General features: G+C 54.4%; 1 protein-coding gene across 1 annotated transcript in view; it reads right to left on the bottom strand.

Annotated features, from left to right (window-relative positions):
* Positions 1-18,944: 18,944 nt before the first annotated feature.
* LOC133361006 (uncharacterized transmembrane protein DDB_G0289901-like) overlaps positions 18,945-24,013 on the bottom strand; it is a 28,004-nt gene continuing 22,935 nt past the window's right edge. Inside the window, exon 4 of the mRNA XM_061579890.1 lies at positions 18,945-24,013. This exon is cut by the window's right edge and continues 56 nt beyond it. Within this exon, the coding sequence (XP_061435874.1) occupies positions 23,353-24,013 (661 nt within the window). The 3' untranslated portion in view covers positions 18,945-23,352.

The raw sequence follows: 24,013 nt of genomic DNA, 5'->3' as shown, positions 1-24,013 counted from the left end.
GAATCGACGAGAGTGAAGCTGGTTCTTTTACACAATGAGACATCTCCTTTACCAGTGGCAAAATATAGTGATAGGGTTTTACCCTTTCAACTGGTACAAAAACTGACACCTTTATACAAGGCATCATATTTGCAATAACCACAACACAAGCAGTCAAATTGCAAACAAAAAGAAACAACTCTGATAATGATATGCACTGTCCTCTAAGAAAAGCTGTCTCAGGTGTGGACCAATCAACTTCAAGGACAGTGCATATCATTATCATCATCAAAGTTGTTTCTTTTGTTTGCAATTTGACTGCTTGTGTTGTGGTTATTGCAAACATGATGCCTTGTATAAAGGTGTCAGTTTTTGTACCAGTTGAAAGGGTAAAAACCTATCACTGAAGTTGAGTCTTGCGAGCAATTCGACTTACGAACACAAACACCTCTGGAACCGAATTCGTTCGTAAGTAGAGGAGTCCCTGGGGGGATTGGGGGGGGGGTGATTCGTGAACTCGCGGTACGATAATTGCGCACGGTTTTTTATTTATTTAACTACTTTGTTTGTGAGGGGCGGGGCAGAGGGGGTTAGTAGGAGGGGGGGGGGCGTTATGATTGATGAGTCGTGAAGAAACTCGTTTACCCTCGCCACTAGACTAGTACTCACCCTGGTTCAATACCAACTCCACTTGAAGCTTCCACTCACCCACTCACCCACTCACTCACCCACTCACTCACTCACCACTCACCCTCACCCACTCACCCATTCACTCACCCACTCACTCACCCACTCACCCATTCACTCACCCACTCACCCACTCACTCACCCATTCACTCACCCACTCACTCACCCACCCATTCACTCACCCACCCACCGTCTCACTCACTCACCATATAACCCACCATCTAATCTACTCACCCACTCACTCACCCACTCACCCACTACACCGACTCACTACACCTGCGATCCCACTCACCCACTCACCCACTCACTCACCCATTCACTCACCCACCCACCGTCTCACTCGCTCACCCACCATCTAACCTACTCACTCACCCACCCACTCACTCACTCACCCACTCACCCTCACCACTCACCCACTCACTCACCCACTCACTCATCCACCATCTCACCCACTACACCGACTCACTACACCTGCGATCCCACTCACCCACTCACCCACTCACTCACCCATTCACTCACCCACCCACCGTCTCACTCGCTCATCCACCATCTAACCTACTCACTCACCCAACCACTCACCACTCACCACACCTCACCCTCACCACTCACCCACTCCAATCACTCACCCACCCACTCACCCACTCACCACTCACCCTCACCACTCACCCACTCACTCACCCATTCACTCACCCACCCACCGTCTCACTCACTCGCTCACCCACCATCTAACCCTACTCACCCACTCACTCACCCACTCACTCACCCACTCACCCACTCACCACTCACCCTCACCACTCACCCACTCACCCATTCACTCACCCACCACCGTCTCACTCGCTCCACCCACCATCTACCCTACTCACTCACCCACTCACTCACTCCCCACTCACCCACTCACCCACTACACCTACTCACTACACCCGCGATCCCACTCACCTCACCCACTCAACCACCCACTATATAACCCACTCAAGCACCCCATCTCACTCATCCACTATCTCATCCACCATCCCACTCACCCACCCAATATCTACCCACCCACCATCCCACTCACATCGACCCACCCACCCGCTCACCTAACGATCCCACTTCACCACCCATTCACTCACCCACTCACCTACCCACCTCACCCACCTGTGTCACAAAAAAATCACCTTGACACCTTGCTGGCACGGCGCGGATGTGCCAGTGGAAAACAAACACAAAAATACACATCTGATGTTTTATGAGGCCAGCGTAGCACGGCTCGGTTCCGGCTCGGCTCTGTAAAATGCCAGTGAGAAAAAAAACCCACCCGTGCCATGCTGGTCCTTGCTGGTGCGGCTCGGATGTGCAAGGGGAAAACAAACGAATAACGTATCGTGTGTTTGTGTGAGGCCAGCGTAGCACGGCCTCGGTTCCGGCTCGGCTCTGATAAAATGCCAGTGAGAAAAAAAAAACCCACCCGTGCCGTGGTGCTGGTCCCATGCTGGTGGCGGCCCGGATGTGTAAGTGGAAAAAACAAACACAAAAAAAACGTATCAAGTGTTGTGTGAGGCCAGCTTAGCACGGCTCGGGAACACAAAAAAAAACCACCCGTGCCGTGCTGGCCCAATGCTGATCCCATGCTGATCCTATGCTGGCTCGGTTCGTAGTGCCGATGGGGGTGGGGGGGGGGGGAGTTGTGTTTGTGTACCCAGGCCAGGCTGTTGTTGTTGTTGCTGTTGTTGTTGTTGGTGGTGGTGGTGGCAGCACTGCCGCGAACAACGGAGGCGGGTGGGCGAGCGGGCGGGCTGAATCGGCATGCGCCGCTGTGGGCCCTCTCGGTCCACGCGAGTCAAAGGGATCGCCCGTGCCGGCCAGAAGCTAACGCGTGGCCCAACGCTTGCCGGGGGTTGGTGGTTGGTTGGTGGTTGGTTGGGTGTGGTCGATTGAATTGGTGGTGGTGGTTGGTGGGGTGTGGTTGGGTGGTGGTGGTGGTTGTTGTTGTTGCCCGGCGGGGCATCGACGAGGCTGGCTGTGAGATGGAATATCCGGGCCAGGAGATCGGTCTCTTATCCACCACCACCCCCACCACAACCACAACCACCACCACCACAATCACCCCCACCACCCCCACCACCACCACAACCACCACAACCACCACCACCACCACCACCACCACGACCACCTCCACCACCACCCCCACCACCCCCCACCACCCCCACCACCACAACCACCACCACCACCACCCCCATCACCCCCACCACCACAACCACAACCACCACAACCACCACCACTACCAACACCACCACCACTACCTCCACCACCACCTCTATCACCACCATCTCCTCCATCCACCTCCACCACGTCCACCACCACCACCACCCACCACAACCACCACCCCCACCACCACAACCACCACCACCCGCGCCACCACCACAACCACCACAACCACCACCACCACCACCCCCCCCTGCCTCCCAACCGGCCGCGCGTGTTGCTGAATCGTGGGTGGCGAGTGAAGGTTGAAGTCGCTCTACGTTGGATTTGGGACCCTTCCGTTGATGTCCCTTTCTGGGCAGTTTGCTCGCATTAAATTTGGGGTTTGTGGGGGGCGGGGGGAGCCCCCCACACCTCCCTTTAAATAAGTCGACTGTCGTGTCTGTTTTGTCGCCCTGGATAGGAGAGAGAGAGAACGCGTTTGTGTGTCTTTTGTTCTATGACGTCTCCTGGCCAACCCCCATTTGGTGGAGCCAGGAGATTGAGTTTTTACCCTCGGGGCTCCTCCAGAAACAACGACAAGCCACTACGGATGGCCACGTGGAATGTTCGAACGCTCACTGCGGAGGAGAGGCTGCCACTCCTCTGTCGGGAGCTGGACCGGTACCGCCTGGATCTCTGTGGCATTCAGGAGGTCCGGTGGACCGGCTCTGGCTCCTGCCACCATGAGGGGTAGACAGTCCTCTACTCGGGGCAGGAGACTGCGAAACAACAGGGTGTGGCTCTTCTTCTGAACAAAAGAATGAAGGGGGCGTGGGAGCGTGGCGGTGAGGTGTGGGAAGCTGTCAGCCCCAGGCTACTTTGGGCTCGCCTTCCCATTAACCAGAGGTGAGGAGTGGTGGTCGTGGTTACTTAAGCCCCCACCGAAGACGAACATCCGTGGAGGGATACAGGCAAAGCCGATGAGTCAGATGCCTTCTATGACCTCCTGTCACAGGTGCTGGCTAAAGTGGCCCCTTGGGATAGAGTAATCTTGTTTGGAGACGTCAATGCCCGAGTTGGTCAGGATGCTGGCACCTGGTTTGGAGTGATTGGAAGGCATGGCCAGATCGGCTGAATAATAACGGTAGGAGGCTGCTAGATTTTTGTGCAGCCCATGGGCTTGTAATTACCAACACGCTGGTCTGGCATCCGCGCATCAACACAACATCATGGATGCATGCCGGGTCCAAGCAAGAACATCTGCTGGACTACATAGTGACGGATCAGCGGATGTGGGCCCATGTCCTTGACACCAGGACCTACCGTGGAACTGATCTGCCCTCTGACCATCGACTTGCCATCTGTAAGTTGCGCCTGCCATTCTTCCAATCCGGTGGTGGGTGTACACCCAGGACCCCATTCCAACCTAAGGTGGCCTGGTCTCAGCTAGCTTATGAAAGTTGCAAATGAGAATTTCATCATCGCTTGTGGCTGGGGTTGGCATCATCCCCCACTCCTCCAGATGTCGAGGGGAAATGGGCGAGGTTTAGGACTGTGACTCATGCAGCTGCAATGGCTGCTTTGGGTTCGCGGTCCAGACCTCCCCAGAGACCCTGGCTGACAGAGGTGTTCAGGATAGTTGAGAAAAATCGACAGGCCCACTCTAATCGTCTACAGCATCCCACGTCAGAGAATGAGGAGGCTTACTGCAGCCTTCACTCAGAGGTTCGGAGAGCCGTGAGGCGCTGCAAGGATGGGTGGTGGTCGCGGGTTGTCTGCCTCAATGGCCCGTGATCGCAAATCCCTATTAAACGCCATCAAAAAAGTAACCTGCAGCGCCACACCTATTACCATCATTAGGGGAAAAAACGGTGATCCAATCTCCGACCCCCAGGAACAGGTTTGCAGATTTGCTGAGCATTTCTGTGAAGTCCTGGGGGAGGGGAAATCCCTCGACATGGGAAACATCGTGGGACATAGTGGGGATGACCCTGCGGAGGCTGCGGTGCCTCAAATATTTGAAGAAGTCACCCCCTGTGAGTGGCTGGCTGAGGTGCCATATGTTGAGGAAGTACTGCAGGTGATCCAGAGTCTGAGACAAGGAAAGTCATCGGACAGAGATGATCTCCCAAGCAAAATGCTGAGGGAGGGTGGCGTTTGTGCACAGATTGCTCTACATGACATCATAACAGTCTGGACCACTGGACGGGTTCCGCAGCATTGTCTGTGCGGTCCCCCTCTTTAAGAAGGGGGACCGCACAGACTGTACCAACTACAGGGGCGTCTCACTCCTCAGTGTGCCGGGAAAGGTCCTGGCAAGGATTATTCAACATCGCCTTGCCAGGCACGCTGAGGAGAGGCTTGCGGAGCCCCAATGTGATTTCAGGAAAGGGCGGTCCTGCACAGATGTCATATTTTATGTCCGTCTGCTACAGCAGAGGTGTAGGGAATTCCAACAAGACCTACATCTCTGCTTTATTGACCTGGTCAAGGCCTATGATACCATCAGTAGGCCTGGGCTCTGGGTTGTTCTTCGTGCTTTCGGAGTCCCTGACCCACTGCTCACAATCATTCAGGACCTTCATGATGGTGAGCGGGCCCGGGTAAAGCTACGTGGCCGGGAGTCGGAGCCATTCGCTGTTTACTTTGGGGTGCGACAGGGATGTCCTCTGGCTCCCACATTATTTAACATCTATTTCAACCACGTAGTTCGTGAGGCCTTCAATAGCTGTACCGGAGGAATTTCCATCTGGTACAGATACAATGGGAGGCTGATCGATGCCCGGGTGCGGTCAAGGGATGGCTCCCTATTGCTCAACCATATTACATATGCTGATCTGATAATTGCTGCTCACTCAGATGAGGAGTTGGAGGCGCTGCTGCTGAGACTGGAGCTTGCCACTAAGAGGTGAGGACTTACCATCAGCCCCACCAAAACTAAGCACCTGCCTGGGTATTTTGTACCATCGGACATTCCACCCCCACAATTCCCAACCGGTGATAGGGCAGTTGTCGAGAGAGTGGAGAGTTTCCCATATCTGGGCAGTGTGCTCATGACCAGCTCCGGTTTGACAGCAGAGGTCTCGTAGTGTAGTGTATAGCAGTGGCGGCTCCTGCAAAATCTCTCAGGGGGGGGCAAATGTCTGGATGATTGATAAGGATAAGGACCACCCATGCAAAGGATAAATTAACAGCTTAAGCATGTAAAGGCAACTTTACTTCTTTAATATTAATGAAAAATAAAGTGACTCTTACAATACATCTTGTTTGTTTCTATACTCACTATTAATACAATCCACTCATGTTTCTTTTATTAAAGATTCCACTAGGTGGCGACAAATAATTTTGTTGGATGAAACGTGCTTACGTATGATGACGAAAGCACGTTAGTGCGAGCCCTCCCGGAAGCCATAGAGAATGCATTGCAGCGCCCCCCGTTAAAAAAAAAAACATCTTTGAATGTAAGTCTATGGGGCCACTCGGGGCGATTCTCAGCCAGAGTGAAATCGCCCAAGAAGAGGCGGTACTCCACAGAACGTGACATGACGCTGATTGGACTATATCCAGAGGCACAGTGACGGCTAGCGTGACTCTGTGGTTGAATGACATTGGTGGTGCGTCGCCCAATCGCCCTAATGAAGAAACCGCCCCTGGTGTATAGTAGTGTAGTGTATACCAGTGCAGGCAAGGTCGATGAGTCAGATGCCTTCGATGACCTCCTGTCACAAGTGCTGGCTAAAGTGGCCCCTCGGGATAGAGTCATCTTGTTGGGTGACTTCAATGCCCGAGTTGGTCATGATGCTGACACCTGGTCTGGAGTGATTGGAAGGCATGGGCCAGATCAGCTCAATAACAACGGTAGGAGGCTGCTAGACTTTTGTGCAGCCCATGGGCTTGTAATTAGTCGGCGATGCTGGGTGCTCTGTCATTGTGTGGAGTTATATTATCATAAGTTTCGCGTCCTTGGCCAAAGCGTTTCGAGGCGTAGTTAACAAACCCTAAGCCTCGTCAAGGCTCGCTCCGTGGTCCGGATTGAGTCGCTCTTCAATCTGCGTGCGGTCGTTAAAGCTCAGCTTGAAATCCCGCATCGGTGCCACCTTTAATGTCGAGGGAGTCGCATGGGAGAGAGAAAATCTATCCGAACTCCTCTCTCTCCTCTCGCTGTCAACGCGATTATTTGATTGGTTTGCGTTTTAGTTTCATTTATTTTGGGTATAACCCAAACTAAAAATAAGTATAACCCGTAAAAACAAAGTTTTTCACTATAAATCCTTTATATGCGTGGCGGCTAGAGTCCTCTCGTCCTCTGGCTTGAGATGGCTGCCACCTATGAGTCAGATGATTGTCTGCCGTATTAAGCAATTGGTAATTAAATATTTAATTTGTTTTCCCTAAACAGTATAAAATTTTGGAGAAAAAAAAATTTCACGAACATTAATTGTCTCGCACAACGAGTCTGTGTGCAAAATGTCAGCTCGATTGGATCACGGGAAGTGGGTTAAACAACGACCGAAAGATTTGCACGGTCGTAAGCGCGCAAGCAAGCAAGTGAACTTAATATAAAGGATTTAAAAAGAGCAACCCTCACAGTGACAGCCTTTCATGGGCGTTACTGCTGCTGCTGCTACTCGCTACTAAGAGAACTTGGCCCCAAACAGGCTGTCACAGGCTGTACTGGGGGGGTCTTCGTCTGTGTTAGTGACTCGATAGGGTGGTGGGTGGTAAACTGGGGACATCAATCACGATGCACACACACCGACGCTACAGCGACGACGATAACGCGCACACACACGCACGTACACACATACACACACACACGTACACGCACGTACACGCACACATACACACGCACACACACGTACACACGTATGTACACACACACGTACACGCACACGCATGTACATCCACACGCACCTACACACACGTACACGCACGTACACGCACGCACACGCACGTACATCCACACGCACCTACAAAGATCCCCCGTATAGCCTTAACAGACTGCAGGGGCAAGTGCTGTTAGCGAGCACCTATGAAGGCCGGAACGGCACACGAGGGGGTGGGTGGCCAGCACCACGCCCGACCGCCTTTGTCTCCCCAGTGGCGATGTTTACACACCGCACCAGGTACTCATTTAAGGCTGAGTCGACCTAGGGGAGACCCAGGACCGGTTCAGATAATCGTCACCGGTGTTAGCCATGAGCGGGAATCGAACCCGGGTCGCCAGGTTCATAGCGCAGCGTAGCGCTAACCGCTACACTACCGCTCCCCACGCACCTACACACACGTACACACACGCACACACACGTACACGCACACACACACGTACACACACACATGCACGTACACACACGCACGTACACGCACACACACGTACACGCACGTATGTACACACACACGCACTTACACACGTATGTACACACACACACACGTACACACACGTACACGCACACATACACACGCACACACACACATAGCTGCTTATTCAAAGGAGGCGTTGGAGACGCTGCTGCTGATACTGGAGCGTGCCACTAAGAGGTGGGACCTTACCATCAGCCCCACCAAAACTAAGCACACCTGCCTGGGTATTTTGTACCATCGGACACTCCACCCCCACAACTCCCAATCGGTGATGGAGCAGTAGTGGAGAGAGTGGAGAGCTTCCCATACCTGGGCAGTGTGCTCATGACCGGCTCCAGTTTAGCAGCAGAGGTCTCACTCCGAATCAGTCGAGCGGCATTATCTTTTCATCGGTTGCGTAACGCTGTGTGGAAGCTACCTGGTCTGTCGCTCCGCACGAAGCTTCGGGTATTCTCGGCCACGGTCATTCCCTCCCTTCTCTACGCTTGCGAAACGTGGACCCCCCTAATGGAGCATCTTCGCCGGTTAGAAACATTTAGGCTGGCCTGCCTACGATCCATCCTGGGTTTAACCTGCAGGCTGGATTGTGTGAGGAGCTCACAAATCCTTGAAAGATCTGAGCAAAGTCCCATCGGTGAGCTCCTCCGGCAGGCAAAGCTGTTGGCTGGGCCATGTAGCCCGCATGCCCAGCCACCGCATGCATAAACAGCTTTCGTTCGGCCGGATCGAGGGGGCTAAACGGGCGCGGCACGGGCTGGAGAAGAGATGGAGTGACGTGGTACAGGAGGACGTGGAGCTGAGTGGACTTGCCGATGACTGGTACCAGCGGTGTCAAGATCGGCCTCTGTGGAGGAGGCTCGTGAAGGACGCTACTGGGCAGTTGGAGGCAGTCGCCCTCCAACAACAACGGAGGGTGGAGGAGCGACGCTCACAACAACGAGCAGAGCGCCGGGTGGCTAAAGCACAGCAAGTTGGCACAGTAGGGGGCACAGGTGGTGCATCAGACAGTCATCTCAGTCATCTCAGTCAGTCGACCCGTGGTACCTCCATCATCATCACCACCACCACCACCTCCATTATCACAATCAACACCACCACCATCATCACCACAATCACCACCTACATCATCACAATCATCACCACCTCCATCATCACAATCAACACCACCTCCATCATCGTCAAAATCATCACCACCATCACCACCTCCATCATCATCATCATCATCACCAATACCACCACCTCCACCATTATCACCACCACCTCCATCATCACAATCATCACCACCATCACCACCACCTCCATCATCGTCAAAATCATCATCATCATCATCACCACCTCCATCATCATCATCATCACCGCCAAAACCACCACCTCCATCATCACCACCAATACCACCACCTCCATCATCGTCAAAATCATCATCACCACCACCAACTCCATCATCACAATCAACACCACCATCATCTTCACCACCATCACCACCTCCATCATCATCATCATCGCCAAAACCACCACCTCCATCATCATCACCACCAAAACCACCACCTCCACCATTATCACCACCACCTCCATCATCACAATCATCACCATCACCACCACCTCCATCATCGTCAAAATCATCATCACCATCACCACCTCCATCATCATCATCATCACCGCCAAAACCACCACCTCCATCATCACCACCAATACCACCACCTCCATCATCGTCAAAATCATCATCACCACCACCAACTCCATCATCACAATCAACACCACCACCATCTTCACCACCATCACCACCTCCATCATCATCATCACCGCCAAAACCACCACCTCCATCATCATCACCACCAAAAACACCACCTCCACCATTATCACCACCACCTCCATCATCACAATCATCACCATCACCACCACCTCCATCATCGTCAAAATCATCATCACCATCACCACCTCCATCATCATCATCATCACCGCCAAAACCACCACCTCCATCATCACCACCAATACCACCACCTCCATCATCGTCAAAATCATCATCACCACCACCAACTCCATCATCACAATCAACACCACCACCATCTTCACCACCATCACCACCTCCATCATCATCATCACCGCCAAAACCATCACCTCCATCATCATCACCACCAAAAACACCACCTCCACCATTATCACCACCACCTCCATCATCACAATCATCACCATCACCACCACCTCCATCATCGTCAAAATCATCATCACCATCACCACCTCCATCATCATCATCATCACCGCCAAAACCACCACCTCCATCATCACCACCAATACCACCACCTCCATCATCGTCAAAATCATCATCACCACCACCAACTCCATCATCACAATCAACACCACCACCATCTTCACCACCATCACCACCTCCATCATCATCATCACCGCCAAAACCACCACCTCCATCATCATCACCACCAAAAACACCACCTCCACCATTATCACCACCACCTCCATCATCACAATCATCACCATCACCACCACCTCCATCATCGTCAAAATCATCATCACCATCACCACCTCCATCATCATCATCACCGCCAAAACCACCACCTCCATCATCACCACCAATACCACCACCTCCATCATCGTCAATATCATCATCACCACCACCAACTCCATCATCACAATCAACACCACCACCATCTTCACCACCATCACCACCTCCATCATCATCATCACCGCCAAAACCACCACCTCCACCATTATCACCACCACCTCCATCATCACAATCATCACCATCACCACCACCTCCATCATCGTCAAAATCATCATCACCATCACCACCTCCATCATCATCATCATCACCGCCAAAACCACCACCTCCATCATCACCACCAATACCACCACCTCCATCATCGTCAATATCATCACCACCACCAACTCCATCATCACAATCAACACCACCACCATCTTCACCACCATCACCACCTCCATCATCATCATCACCGCCAAAACCACCACCTCCATCATCATCACCACCAATACCACCACCTCCATCATCGTCAATATCATCATCACCATCACCACCTCCATCATCACCACTAACACCACCGTCACTTCCATCCATCTCCCATAGCTTTTATAACAGCAGCAATGGCGACCCTCCCGCTATTGAAAAAGCACGTGACACACCACCACACGCTCTCTGCTGATTTGGTGGGCTGTGCTAGGGCTCCCTCCCTCTACTACTTTCTACACCACACTCACCATTCTACACCACACTCACCATTCTACACCACACTCACCATTCTACACCACACTCACCATTCTACACCACACTCACCATTCTACACCACACTCACCATTCTACACCACACTCACCATTCTACACCACACTCACCATTCTACACCACACTCACCATTCTACACCACACTCACCATTCTACACCACACTCACCATTCTACACCACACTCACCATTCTACACCACACTCACCATTCTACACCACACTCACCATTCTACACCACACTACCATTCTACACCACACTCACCATTCTACACCACACTCACCATTCTACACCACACTCACCATTCTACACCACACTCACCATTCTACACCACACTCACCATTCTACACCACACTCACCATTCTACACCACACTCACCTACCACACTCACCATTCTACACCACACTCACCATTCTACACCACACTCACCATTCTACACCACACTCACCATCTATACCACACTCACCATTCTACACCACACTCTCCATTCTACACCACACTCACCATTCTACACCACACTCACCATTCTACACCACACTCACCATTCTACACCACACTCACCATTCTACACCACACTCACCCATTCTACACCACACTCACCATTCTACACCACACTCACCATTCTACACCACACTCACCATTCTACACCACACTCACCATTCTACACCACACTCACCATTCTACACCACACTCACCATTCTACACCACACTCACCATTCTACACCACACTCACCATTCTACACCACACTCACCATTCTACACCACACTCACCATTCTACACCACACTCACCATTCTACACCACACTCACCATTCTACACCACGCTCACCATTACTATTGTAGGGGTGTTAGAGAGAAAGCCCGTTATGCATGGCAGCTTATGGCAAACGAACACAGTGGGCGGGGCTACGTGAGTGCACGGGGAGGTGCTCTCTACGACGTCCGCGCCAGGCACCCTGGGGGGGCTGATTCGGACGTTGTGATCCCCCGGGGCCCCACCCCTCAGCGAGGGGTTGGGTATAAAAGGGGATGTATCAAAGGGCTCGGGAGTCATGTTAAGCTAACCAGTGAAGACTGAAGACGTCTTAGCTAGAGCCCTGGACTCCCCTGGTTCGCCGTCCTTATCAGGGCCGAACAGGACCGAGCCAGCGGCGTGGTTCCGAGAGCCAGAGCCGGTGCTCTTGTCAGAGCTGGTCTGGGACTCAGGGTACCGGGCCCGACTTACCAGTGTCGGGCCAGACAGCCTCCCCTAGCCCGTTAGAGGAGGACTAGGAGGCAGGCTAGAAGTAGCTAGCGCGTGTATCCCCAGCTAGCTGGGTGAGGGGGCCGACACCCCCTCTAGTGTTGTATGTCACAACCGTGCTGCGTGTAATAAACCCGTGTGCCTCCAACTCCGGCGTCCAAGAGTCGTGAACTCTACTACATCTGGTGTCAGAAGTAAAAATCTACGAACATGGACACGCGCCGGACAGCTCGAGTCAGGGTACCGGAGGGGGAGGACACCGTTGCAGTCGGGGAGCCCGGGATGCCTGAAGAAAGCACAGAGCAGTCGGGGCCCGAGGCGTCCACACCGCGGCAACAGGAGAATGGGGAGCCGTCGACAGAGGGGCTGAGGCAGGCGCACGCTAAGCTGGCGGAGCTGCTGTACGCCGCTGCCGCCATGCTGGACCGCATCACACAGCTGGGGGCTGCTGGACCGCCACGGGGCGACGGCAGCCGACGACCACAGCGCCTTCCCGTCATTTCGACGGAGCACCGCTTTGAAAATCCCGCCATCGCCGCAGCTGCTGTTGAGGGCGTGGCCGGTCTGAGCATCGCGTCCAACGGCGGGAGTACAGTACCTGCCGCGTCATCACCAACGGACGGAACGTCACCACGGGTGCGACCGGCGATGCCATCGGTTGTTCGCGCCGAGGCAGAGCCGGGTGAGGGGGACGAGGGAGTGCGATCTTCCGCGGCAGCCGCTGCCTTACATCAGCGACTACCTCCACTCAAAGAATTTGTGGGCGAGGAAGGCGACTGGGGCGGCTTCCTCGCTCACCAGGAGATGGCGCAGTGGACGGACGCTGAGGCTCTCCGCGCGCTGCCGGCACTCCTCGACAGCGACGCCCTCGCCACTCTAACATCGGCACCGAAGGAGAGGCGCTCCACGCTGCAGAAGGCGATGCAGGTGCTGTCTGCAGTATACGGTCCGCCGTCGGACTGTCGGCAACTCTTTTACGATCGCCAGCGGGGGGCAAAGGAGTCGCCCCTGGCGTACCGCACAAGCCTCCTGGCACTGGCAAAGGCGGCCTTTCCACGGATGGACAACGAAGGTGTCGACGCCATGGTTACGGAGAAGATACTCCTGCTGGCGGACAACTTAGATATCGTCATCGTCGCACAGGACGACGCAGAGATGTGCTCCCTCCAAGCGGCCCGACTCCTCCACGCAAACCTGTGCTCACAACGACGGAAGGCCAGCAAGGCGGCGAGCGGGCGTGCCGTCGCTGCAGCCACCCTCCCGGCGGAAGAGATTTGCGCAATCGACCATCAACGGCAGCAGGGAGCGGGAGTACGGGCGGACCGGGGCGGTTCAAGCCATCTCAACCATCCATCGTCGTCGCCAGCGCTCCCGCGCTGTTACAACTGCGGCATCCGGGGCCATGTCGCCTCGGGGTGCCGCTCTCCTCGGCAGCGCGGGACGACACCTCAACGGGACGCCGGCCCTCGTCACAAGCTCCACCATCATAACCCGGCGAGTCGCGGCACCCCTCATGTTTGGCCCACGCACACGCCCGTCACACACTCAAACACCGCAGCGAATGGGGGGCCAATATCGCGCACCATCACAGCAACACGCACCACTCTGGGTACTCATATCGAACCCGGCCAGTGGTCCGTGTTGGCCCATCGCGTTCTAGCCGCATCGTCGGGGTCGTCTGCCGTTGTGGGGCACATCGACGGGGTTGAGGTGCGCATCCTGGTCGATACGGGAGCATCGGCGACCATTATTTTGGAGTTAATTTACAATATTCTCCCTGTCCAGAGCTGTCCTTGATGCCCGTTAACGTGCCATTCTATGCTGCTAATGGAGGCTCACTTGGCATCATTGGACAAATTCGAGCCCAAATTTGTATCGGGGATATTAAATTGTCTGGGCCGATTTTTGTTTCCTCCTCGCTGGCGGTTCCGTGCCTGCTGGGGACGGACTTCCTGGCCAAAATACCGATTAGGATATTAATCGACCAGGGATGCATTCAGCTCCCGTCGGGCCGACGCATGGCGTTTCTGCCATCCCCCGTTACGAGTCGAACGGCGTTCGCGACGGTGCCGGCGTTCGTAGATAGAACGGTGTGCGTTCCTCCGGGGGCACAAATGTTGATTCCTTTGAAACTTCGGCGGCCCTTCGCTAAGGGCATTGGGGCCCAAGGGGTTCTGCTGGGGCCGTCTAGGGCCGGGGTTAGTGGACCTCATTTACTTCCGGCCCAGACCATAGTAAGAGGGGACGGAGACCCCTTCATCACGGTCCTCAATGTGGGCTCGCAGACGGTGGTGGTCCCACAGGGGACCGTGCTTGCTCACGCAACGCCGGTGCCCTGTGAGGAACCCGTCGCGAATCACGTCACCGCTGTCCCTGCGCCGCGACCACATTCGGACAGCGATGAAGGGTGGCTCGAGGCGCTTTGTGCGGGACCGACGGACCTGTCAAATTCAGAGCGTCAACAACTTAAAACACTACTGCGGGAATTTTCCGACGTTTTCAGTCGGGACAAATACGATTTGGGCTGCACTCATCTGCTGCGTCACCATATTGATACAGGTGACAGCGCGCCAATACGCCAGAATCCTTTTCAGTTAAGTCCCGCCGAAAAGGACCATGTCAAATCGGCTGTGGATGACATGTTAGCCGCCGACATCATTTCTCCTTCCACCAGCCCTTGGGGAGCGCCGATCGTTCTAGTTAAGAAACAGGACGGTTCGTTGCGGTTTTGCATCGATTTTCGTCGCCTTAACAAAATTTCGGTTGCCGACGCATACCCGCTCCCACGGATGGACAAATCGCTTGACGCCTTGGCGGGAGCGCGATTCTTCTCCACATTGGATTTGCTTTCGGGATTCTGGCAGCTTCCTCTGGACGATGATTCAAAGCCTAAAACTGCATTCCGTACACTGCACGGCCTGTTCCAATTCAACCGGTTGCCGATGGGACTCCACTCAGCGCCGGCAACTTTCCAGCGATTGATGGAATTTGTTTTGGCTGGATTGCAATGGGACTCGTGTTTGATTTATTTGGATGACGTTATCGTCTTTAGTAAAACATTTGACGAACATCTCCAGAGGTTGTGGGCGGTTTTCCTCAAAATGCGGGCTGCTAATTTGAAGTTTAAACCCCAAAAATGTCATCTGTTACGCGAATCTGTGCGTTATTTGGGACATATCGTCGGGCGCTCAGGTATTGCTACCGATCCCGCCAAAACGCAGTGCGTCAGCTCCTGGCCGACTCCCACCTCTGTGGGAGAGGTTAGGAGTTTCGTTGGATTCGCGTCGTATTACCGACGGTTTGTCGCGGATTTTGCGACGATTGCGAAACCCCTACACGCTTTGATGTCAAAGGGGGTTCGGTTTCATTGGGGACAGGAGGAGGAGGCTGCTTTCCGCTCCCTTCGGGACGCTCTGGTAAAAGCTCCTCCCTTGGTTTACCCCGATTTTTCGAAACCCTTTTTGCTCGACACCGATGCGAGCAACACGGGTATTGGGGGCGTGCTTTCCCAGGTGGTTGACGGCGTAGAACGGGTAGTCGCGTACGGTAGTCGGGTGTTGTCTCCAGCGGAGCAAAGATATTGTGTCACCCGTCGGGAACTGTTGGCAATTGTCTATTTCATCCAACAGTATCGCCCATATCTGTACGGTCGGCGTTTCACCGTCCGCACAGATCATGCGGCACTACAGTACGCCCTGCGAGTTCAACAACCATCGGGACAATTGTCTCGATGGTTGGAGATTCTCCAGGACTTTGATTTTGAAACTACGTACCGTAAGGGCGTTCGCCACACCAATGCGGACGCTCTGTCGCGCATGCCAACCACCTCCGAATGCGCATGCCTCCTGGGGTCGGGACGTTGCAGGCCTCCGGGGGAGATATCCGTTCCGGTCTTGGCGGCCGCCGACGACGCAACGTCGATGACGAATTCGATCGCACAACAGGGAAAAGATTCCCTGTTGGGGTTGCCTGTCACTGAATGGGGGCGCCTCCAGATGGAGGATACCTCCCTCCTCGCGTTGCGTCGTCGTGTCGGCGGTGCTCGGCGGGGGAGGGGTGATGCCGACTCATGGGAAATGGTCCAGGGTCTGCTAATGCATTGGGACGGGAGATCCCATCGACACCGGCTGGTGGTCCCTTCTGGGTTGCGGGGTAAGGTGGTGTGGGCCGCTCATGAGCGCCTCCTCCACCTGGGGACCCAAAAGACCCTCGCCTTGCTCCAGCTTGATTTTTTTTGGCCAGGCATGACGAGGGATGTCGGGGATTTGTTGGGATCATGCCCTCGGTGTGCGCAACGGAAACCACCAGCACGGGAGTCTAACCCGCCTTTGCAATCAATCAAAGTCTCAAGAGTCAACGAGCTTGTCGCGCTGGATATTCTGGGCCCATTCCCCGCCACCCCCAGGGGCAATAGATATTTGTTGACTGGTGTGGAATACTTTACGTGCTGGCCTATGGCCTGGCCCCTTGCCAACCAGTCGGCAGCAGCCATCGTGGAGGCCTTTGTCCAGGGATACGTCCTGGACAAAGGTGCTCCGGAGCGGCTGCTGACCGACCAGGGCAGAAATTTTTCCGGAAAACTACTCCAACACGTCTGTGAGCTCGTGGGCACGAAGAAAATTCGTACCTCCCCGTATCACCCGCAAACTGACGGGATGGTCGAGCGTCTGCATCGAACCATCACGTCGATGTTGTCACAGCAGGTTTCGGACTCACAGACTGATTGGGACCTGCAAATTCAAGGGGTCTTGGCAGCATACCGAATGGCCCCCCATGCGGCAACGGGATTTTCCCCCTTCTTTTTCATGTATGGCCGCGAACCTGACCCGCCTGTTCGGGCCCAGCTGCAGATCCCCGCGCCGCAGGGTAAAACTAAATTGTTCGACCATGTTAAATTTAATCTTGCTAAATTAGCGGAGGCACGGGATGCGGCCATGCAAAATTCTGACCTCCGTCAGAAAGCTAACGAGAGGCTCAGACTGGGTCGGGCACACGTGCTGCAGTGGAAGCCGGGGGACAAGGCATGGCTGCACTGTCCACAGGTGCCACTTGCAACCTCCTCTAAACTGGTGCGGCCGTGGCGGGGCCCTGTGGAGGTGGTTGAGGTTTTGCGGCCGCAGTGCGTACGCATCAAATGGGGGAAGCGGCGGTGGTTTGTGCACCCCTCCAGATTAAAACCCTTCGTTGCGGTACAAATTCCCACTTCACACACGCGTGGCCAAACATGTGGGGGGTCGACCGACTCACTGGGTCCGTCTCGGTTGCTCTCACCTAATGCGTTGCCGGCTGTGCCACCCCCAGGTGCATCAGGAGTGACGGGCTCACGCCCGATAACCCCTCCTGGGGATGCCGAGGGTCTCGCGGCATCAAAAAGAGACTCACTCGGAGACGGACGGTTGCCACCCGACAGTCCGCCATCCGGGGTTGCCCCGTGTGACGGGCCTGCTGCAAGGACGCGCGCAAGAATGCGCAGACTCTTGTGATGCATGTTAGGTTCATTGTGTGTTGTGTGGGTGGTGTGTTCCTTGCACATTGGATTGTACATATGTTGTGTTCGCTGTGTGTCGTGTGTGTGGTGTGGTTCCCTGCAAATTGTATATAGGGTGTTTTTACGGAATTCGTATTTATTCGGGGGGGGGGGGGTGCGTCGGGTTATTTTCCCTTCTTGCTGATGTTGTTCTTGTTGTTGTTCTCGTTCTCGTTATTGTTGGAAAAAAAAAATTGTGAGGCACACGCGGGGTCAAGGGGTAAATACACTTTTATTGTCATTTTGTTGCAGCCGGGACAGCTGCGAGCTGTACGGGGGGGGGGGGGGGGGGGGGTGGGTGATGTAGGGGTGTTACGGAGGGCCTGTTATACATAGGATCACACGGGAAACAAACACAGTGGGCGGGGCTACGTGAGTGCACGGGGGGGGTGCTCTCAACGACGTCCACACCGGGCAGCCTGGCCCCACCCCTCAGTGGGGGGTTTTGGTATATAAGGAGATGAGCCGGAGGGCTCGGGGAGATAATGTTAAAGCTAAACCACTGAAGACCGAAGACCGTCTAGATAGGGCCCTGGACTCCCCTGGATCGCCGCCCTTATCAGGGCCGAACAGGACCGAGCCAGCGGCGTGGTCCCGAGAGCCAGAGCCGGTGCTCTTATCAGAGCTGGTCTGGGACTCCGGGTACCGTGAGCCCGACTTACCAGTGTCGGGCTAGATAGCCTCCCCTAGCCCGTTAGTGGAGGACTAGGAGGTAGGATAGACGTAGCTAGCAAGTGTATCCCCAGCTAGACGGGTGAGGGGGCCGATACCCCCTCCAGTGTTGTATGCCCACGATTGTGCTGTGCTGAATAAATACGTGTGCCTCCAACTCCGGCGTCCAAGAGTCATCAAGTATATTACACTAGTATACTACACTATACACTACACTATACACTGCACTATACACTAGTGCTGTATTAGTATACTACACTATACACTACACTATACACGACACTACACTATAAACTAGTGCTGTACTAGTATACTACACTATACACTACACTATACTACACTATACACTAGTGCTGTACTAGTATATTACACTATACACTACACTATACACTACACTAAACTATACACTACACACTAGTGCTGTACTAGTATACTACACTATACACTACACTATACACTACACACTAGTTCTGTACTAGTATACTACACTATACACTACACTATACGCTACACTAAACTATACACTACACACAAGTGCTGTACTAGTATACTACACTACACACTATACTATACACTACACTACACACTAGTGCTGTACTAGTGTAATGTTCTTGTAGGGAGACGGAGTCGTCGTAGAGGCAACACGGTTTATTTCACCAAACAGTTTACACTTAAACCCTAACACAAAGGGGTAATGGGCCCCTTCAACCCACAACCTAGGGAGGTACAGCCTCCGGGCTATCGTACCTACGACTCTCCCTACTCCAGCCCTCCGGCTGGCTAGACGATGGACACTGGACCAGAGGTCGCAACCGGGCACCCGATACCCGTACCCTACCCGATACCCGGCTACCCGTACCCGTACCCGGCCGGGTACGGGTACGAGTAGCCGTTTGCGACCCTGGTGCGGCCGGGTACGGGTACGGGTAGGCCGTGAGTCACTGGTGAGTAACTGTTTTAGATTTGGAGCTTTCGTGACTGCAAGGATTCATATTCTTAGTTTTTTTCGGTAAAGTCACATAGGTAAAAAATTCAAATTAATAAAAGTAAAATAAAAATAATATAAAATAATAAAATATTTTTATTTTACTTTTATTAATTATTTTTTTTTACCTACGTGACTTTACCGAAAAAACCTAAGAATATGAGTAACCGTTTGTCACTCATTTCCCAACGTCTTGTCTCTTCTCACAATTCAAGTTCCTAGAATCAACCAACCCGCGCCTGCAACATGGCTTCATCCCAGAGGTCGCAATCAGGTACCCGATACCCGTACCCTACCCGTACCCGGCCGGGTACGGGTAGGGTACGGGTATGGCCGGGTACGGGTACCCATTTGCGACCCTGGTGCGGCCGGGTACGGGTACGGGTAAGGAATCAAAACCCGTTTGCGACCTCTTCGGCTGACCCACCGCTGGTCCGGTGGGTCCCTGACCACTGGCCCGTCCGGACCTGGCCCTCACAAGGTCATCAGGCCGAAGGAACCTCAGGGTCCTAACCTCTCGACCACCGGCACCGCACTGAGCCCCGGCCCTGAGAAGGACGTTGGCGGCTTGGGGTCCAGAGTCTTCTTGATCTCAAGGCGGCTTCTGGCTTCGGCTCGAGACGGACTGACTCGTGCTCTCAGGGACCCGCCTTATATACTCTCTCTCCCTGAGGGGCGGGGCTCTGGGGGATCGTAGCTTCCCCCAGCCCCCTCCCCTCAGAGGGGTTCCAACCGCCGTTGGCGCGACCGGTCCGGACCGGTTTCTACCCCTCCCCCCCCTGGTTGTGGCACGTGGTGTGTGTGTCAATCATGACCACCACACTGGTATATAGACCTCGGCAAGGTAAGGTAAAAGTTAAAAGGTAAAAACAACGAGCCTACCTTTACCCTACCTTTTACCCTTACCGCATACAAATGACCTGATTACAGGGTAATTACTGGGGTACTACTACACATGAACAAGGTTTGTAACGGTAAATGCCAGGTAGAGCGCTTTATTCATATAGAATACTCTCGATTAGTCCAATTTTACACGCTTGTTGTCCTTGTTGTTGTCATTGTTGTTGTCGTTGTTGTCGTTGTTGTATCCTCAAATCTTGTAACTAAAATTTTACCCACTTCCTAATGTGGTATCGACTGCAAACTTGGTATACTTATGTCATACTGATGACAACACTATATTCTATCATTAAAAATGTATAAATTTCTAAACATTTTTTTTTACATGTCATGTTTCGGCTTGGGTCTAATTGTCCACGCTCAACTGACGTTGGCTGTAAATCACCACGGCCCCTCACGTTGTGGCAAGCTTCGGGGCCACTTCCTGGAGTCGTGGAGTTCTTCCATTACTAGTACGGTACATTTAATAAATGCGTGTTTTTTTAAAAGTTGTTTTAAATATTAGTCATTAAATGGAGGCTACGGACTGCACCACGGAGCTTCTAGCGGTAAACAAGGCACCGTATTTACCGGGTAACACTTCACGCTACCTTTACCCTACCGAGTAATTATTTTTACCTTACCCCTTGGCATGTCGACACCTTTACATTTTACCTTTACCCTTTTACCCGGTAAAAAGGGTAAATTACCTTACCTTGCCGAGGCCTACTAGTATACTACACTATACACTACACTATACACTACACTATACACTACACTACTATACACTACACTATACACTACACTAGACACTACACTAGACACTACACTATACACTACACTACTATACACTACACACTAGTGCTGTACTAGTGACGAATTGGCCACGTTCTGTTTACATGACAACCCTCACTAGTTGGCTGTGTCGGGTGGTGGTGGGTGTTTAACGACACAACATTTATACATTTATGCGATCTAACCCCCCAAAAACCTCTACTGTGGATGATATTGGTCGCGAAAGTGCCGCTACATGCTAAACTAATAAACCCATAATTTGGGTCTTTCGGTAAAGTCACGATGATAGGTTCAAATAACATAAATAACATACAAAAACCTACGACGTTTCGATCGCAACACAAGCGGTCGTCCAGAAGACGTGTTGCGATCAAAACGTCGTAGGTTTTGTCATTTCCTTTGAAACCTACGTGCGTGACTTTACCGAAAGAGCCAACGATATGAATTCCTGCAGTCACGAAAGCTTTAATAAACCCATTACACCCCAACCAAGCATCCTATCGGTCGGTAAAGCGGTCGGTAAAGCGGTCAGCGCTACGCTGCGCTACGAATCCGTCAGAGACCCCGAAGTTCGATTCCCGCTCACGGCCAACACCGGTGACGATTATCTGACACGGGTCCAGGGCCTCCCCCTAGGTCAACTCGGCCACAAAATCAGTACCTGGCGGCGGTGTGGAGTTAAACATCGCCACTGGAGGAGACAAAGGCGGGCCGGGCGTGGTGCTGGCCACCCACCCCCCTCGTGTGCCACAGCGCCGGTAGCCTTCATAGGTGCTGCTCGCTAACAGCACTTGCCCCTATAGTCGGTGAAGGCTACATGGGGGGGAAGTTTTTGTGTTTGATCTTTGGGGTGAGTGAGTGAGTGGGTGGGTGAGTGAGTGGGTGGGTGGGTGGGTGAGTGAGTGAGTGAGCGAGTGAGTGCAGGCGGTGGGTGAGTGGGTGGGTGGGTGAGCGGGAGAGTGATTGGTAGGGTGATTGGGTGGGTGGGTGAGTGAGTAGGTGGGTGTTTGGGTGGGTGTGTGGGTGGGTGAGTGGGTGGGTGAGTGGGAGTCGCTCTCCAACTTACCCGGTGAGTGTGAACATGAGCGAGTGAGTGGGTGAGCGGGTGAGTGAGCGGGTCAGTGAGCGGATGAGCGAGTGGGCGAGCGGGTGAGCGGGTGAGTGAGCGAGCGAGCGAGGTCAGTGAGTGGGAGTCGCCTCCCAACTCACACGGTGAGTCAAGCCGTAACGAGCGGCGCGTCACCGTCACGACGCCCCCCACACGGACAACTTCCCCCGCTTTATTTGTCGCCAGCGGTGGTCGGGTGGCGGAGGGGTCTGATGACACAACTCCCCCGGGACGGCCTACCCTAGCCGCCCAGCAGGCCCCACCCTGAGTGGCGGCCGCAACGTGAGGCCGCACGGTGAGGCCGCACCGTGGGGCCGCACCGCGAGGCCGCGTCCCGTCACCGCGACGGCCTCCCCACCGCTACGGCCACCGCCGCCGCCCTCGTCGACCAATCGCGGAGAGGGGGAATCGATCTGCCGCTAGACGGGCCGCCGGTTTGCCGGGTCACCAAGTCACCGGGTCTCTGGGTCACTGAGACTCTGGGTCACCAGGTCACCAGGTCACCGGGTCACCGGGTCACCAGTTCACCGGGTCACCAGGCCACCATGTAACTGGGTCACCAGGTCACTAAGTCACAAGGTCGCCAGGTCTCTGGGTCACCAGGTCACCAAGTCACTGGGTCACCAGGTCACTGGGTCACTGGGTCTCTATGTCACTGGGTCACCAGGTCACTGGGTCACCAGGTCACTGGGTCACCAGGTCACCAGGTCTACTGTCGTGCCTCGATCAGCTTGTTGCTGAACGCGAGGGCGACGTCGGCTCCGCGCGCCGCAGCCAGCGCCGCCTGGGCCTCACCACCAGCACCAGCGCCGCCGTTTACACCGCCGGCACCACCGGCACCGCTGCCGCCACCGCCGGCACCACCGCCGCCGGTACCGCCGGCACCACCGCCGGCACCACCGGCACCGCCCTCCTTGGGGCCGTTCTCCTTGGCTCGTCCCGGCGTGGGGGTGGCCGCATCTTTCTCCGACCGGGCCGCGGCGGCGGCAGCGGCGCCAGTGGAACCCCCGGCGCTTGCCGAGGGGTTGGCACCGGCGGTGCTGGAACCGGCGTTGGCACCGCCGGCGCTAGCACCACTGGCATTGACACCGCCGGCGTTGACACCGGCGTTGACACCGCTGGCGCTAGCACCACCAGCGCTAGCACCACCGGCGTTGGCGTCGCCGCTGGGCCCCGGCTTTACGACGGCGTTGACACCACCGGCACTGGCACCACCGGCGCTGGCACCGCCGGCGTTGGCGTTCACGCCGCCGCCGGCTTGAGCTTTGGCGCCCGTCCTGCCGGTTGTCGAGTCGCGAGCGCCGGACTTGGTCACGTGGGCCGCACCGGGCCTGCCTCTCTTATGAGCGGCGGTGGCGGTGGTGGCGGTG

This window comes from Lethenteron reissneri, chromosome 70, assembly GCF_015708825.2.
Source record: "Lethenteron reissneri isolate LAM-NWPU_2019-01 chromosome 70, ASM1570882v1, whole genome shotgun sequence".
NCBI classification, from domain to species: Eukaryota; Metazoa; Chordata; class Hyperoartia; order Petromyzontiformes; family Petromyzontidae; genus Lethenteron; species Lethenteron reissneri.
Note: the sequence above shows the minus strand (reverse complement) of the source record. Positions and strands in the feature narration are given on the sequence as shown.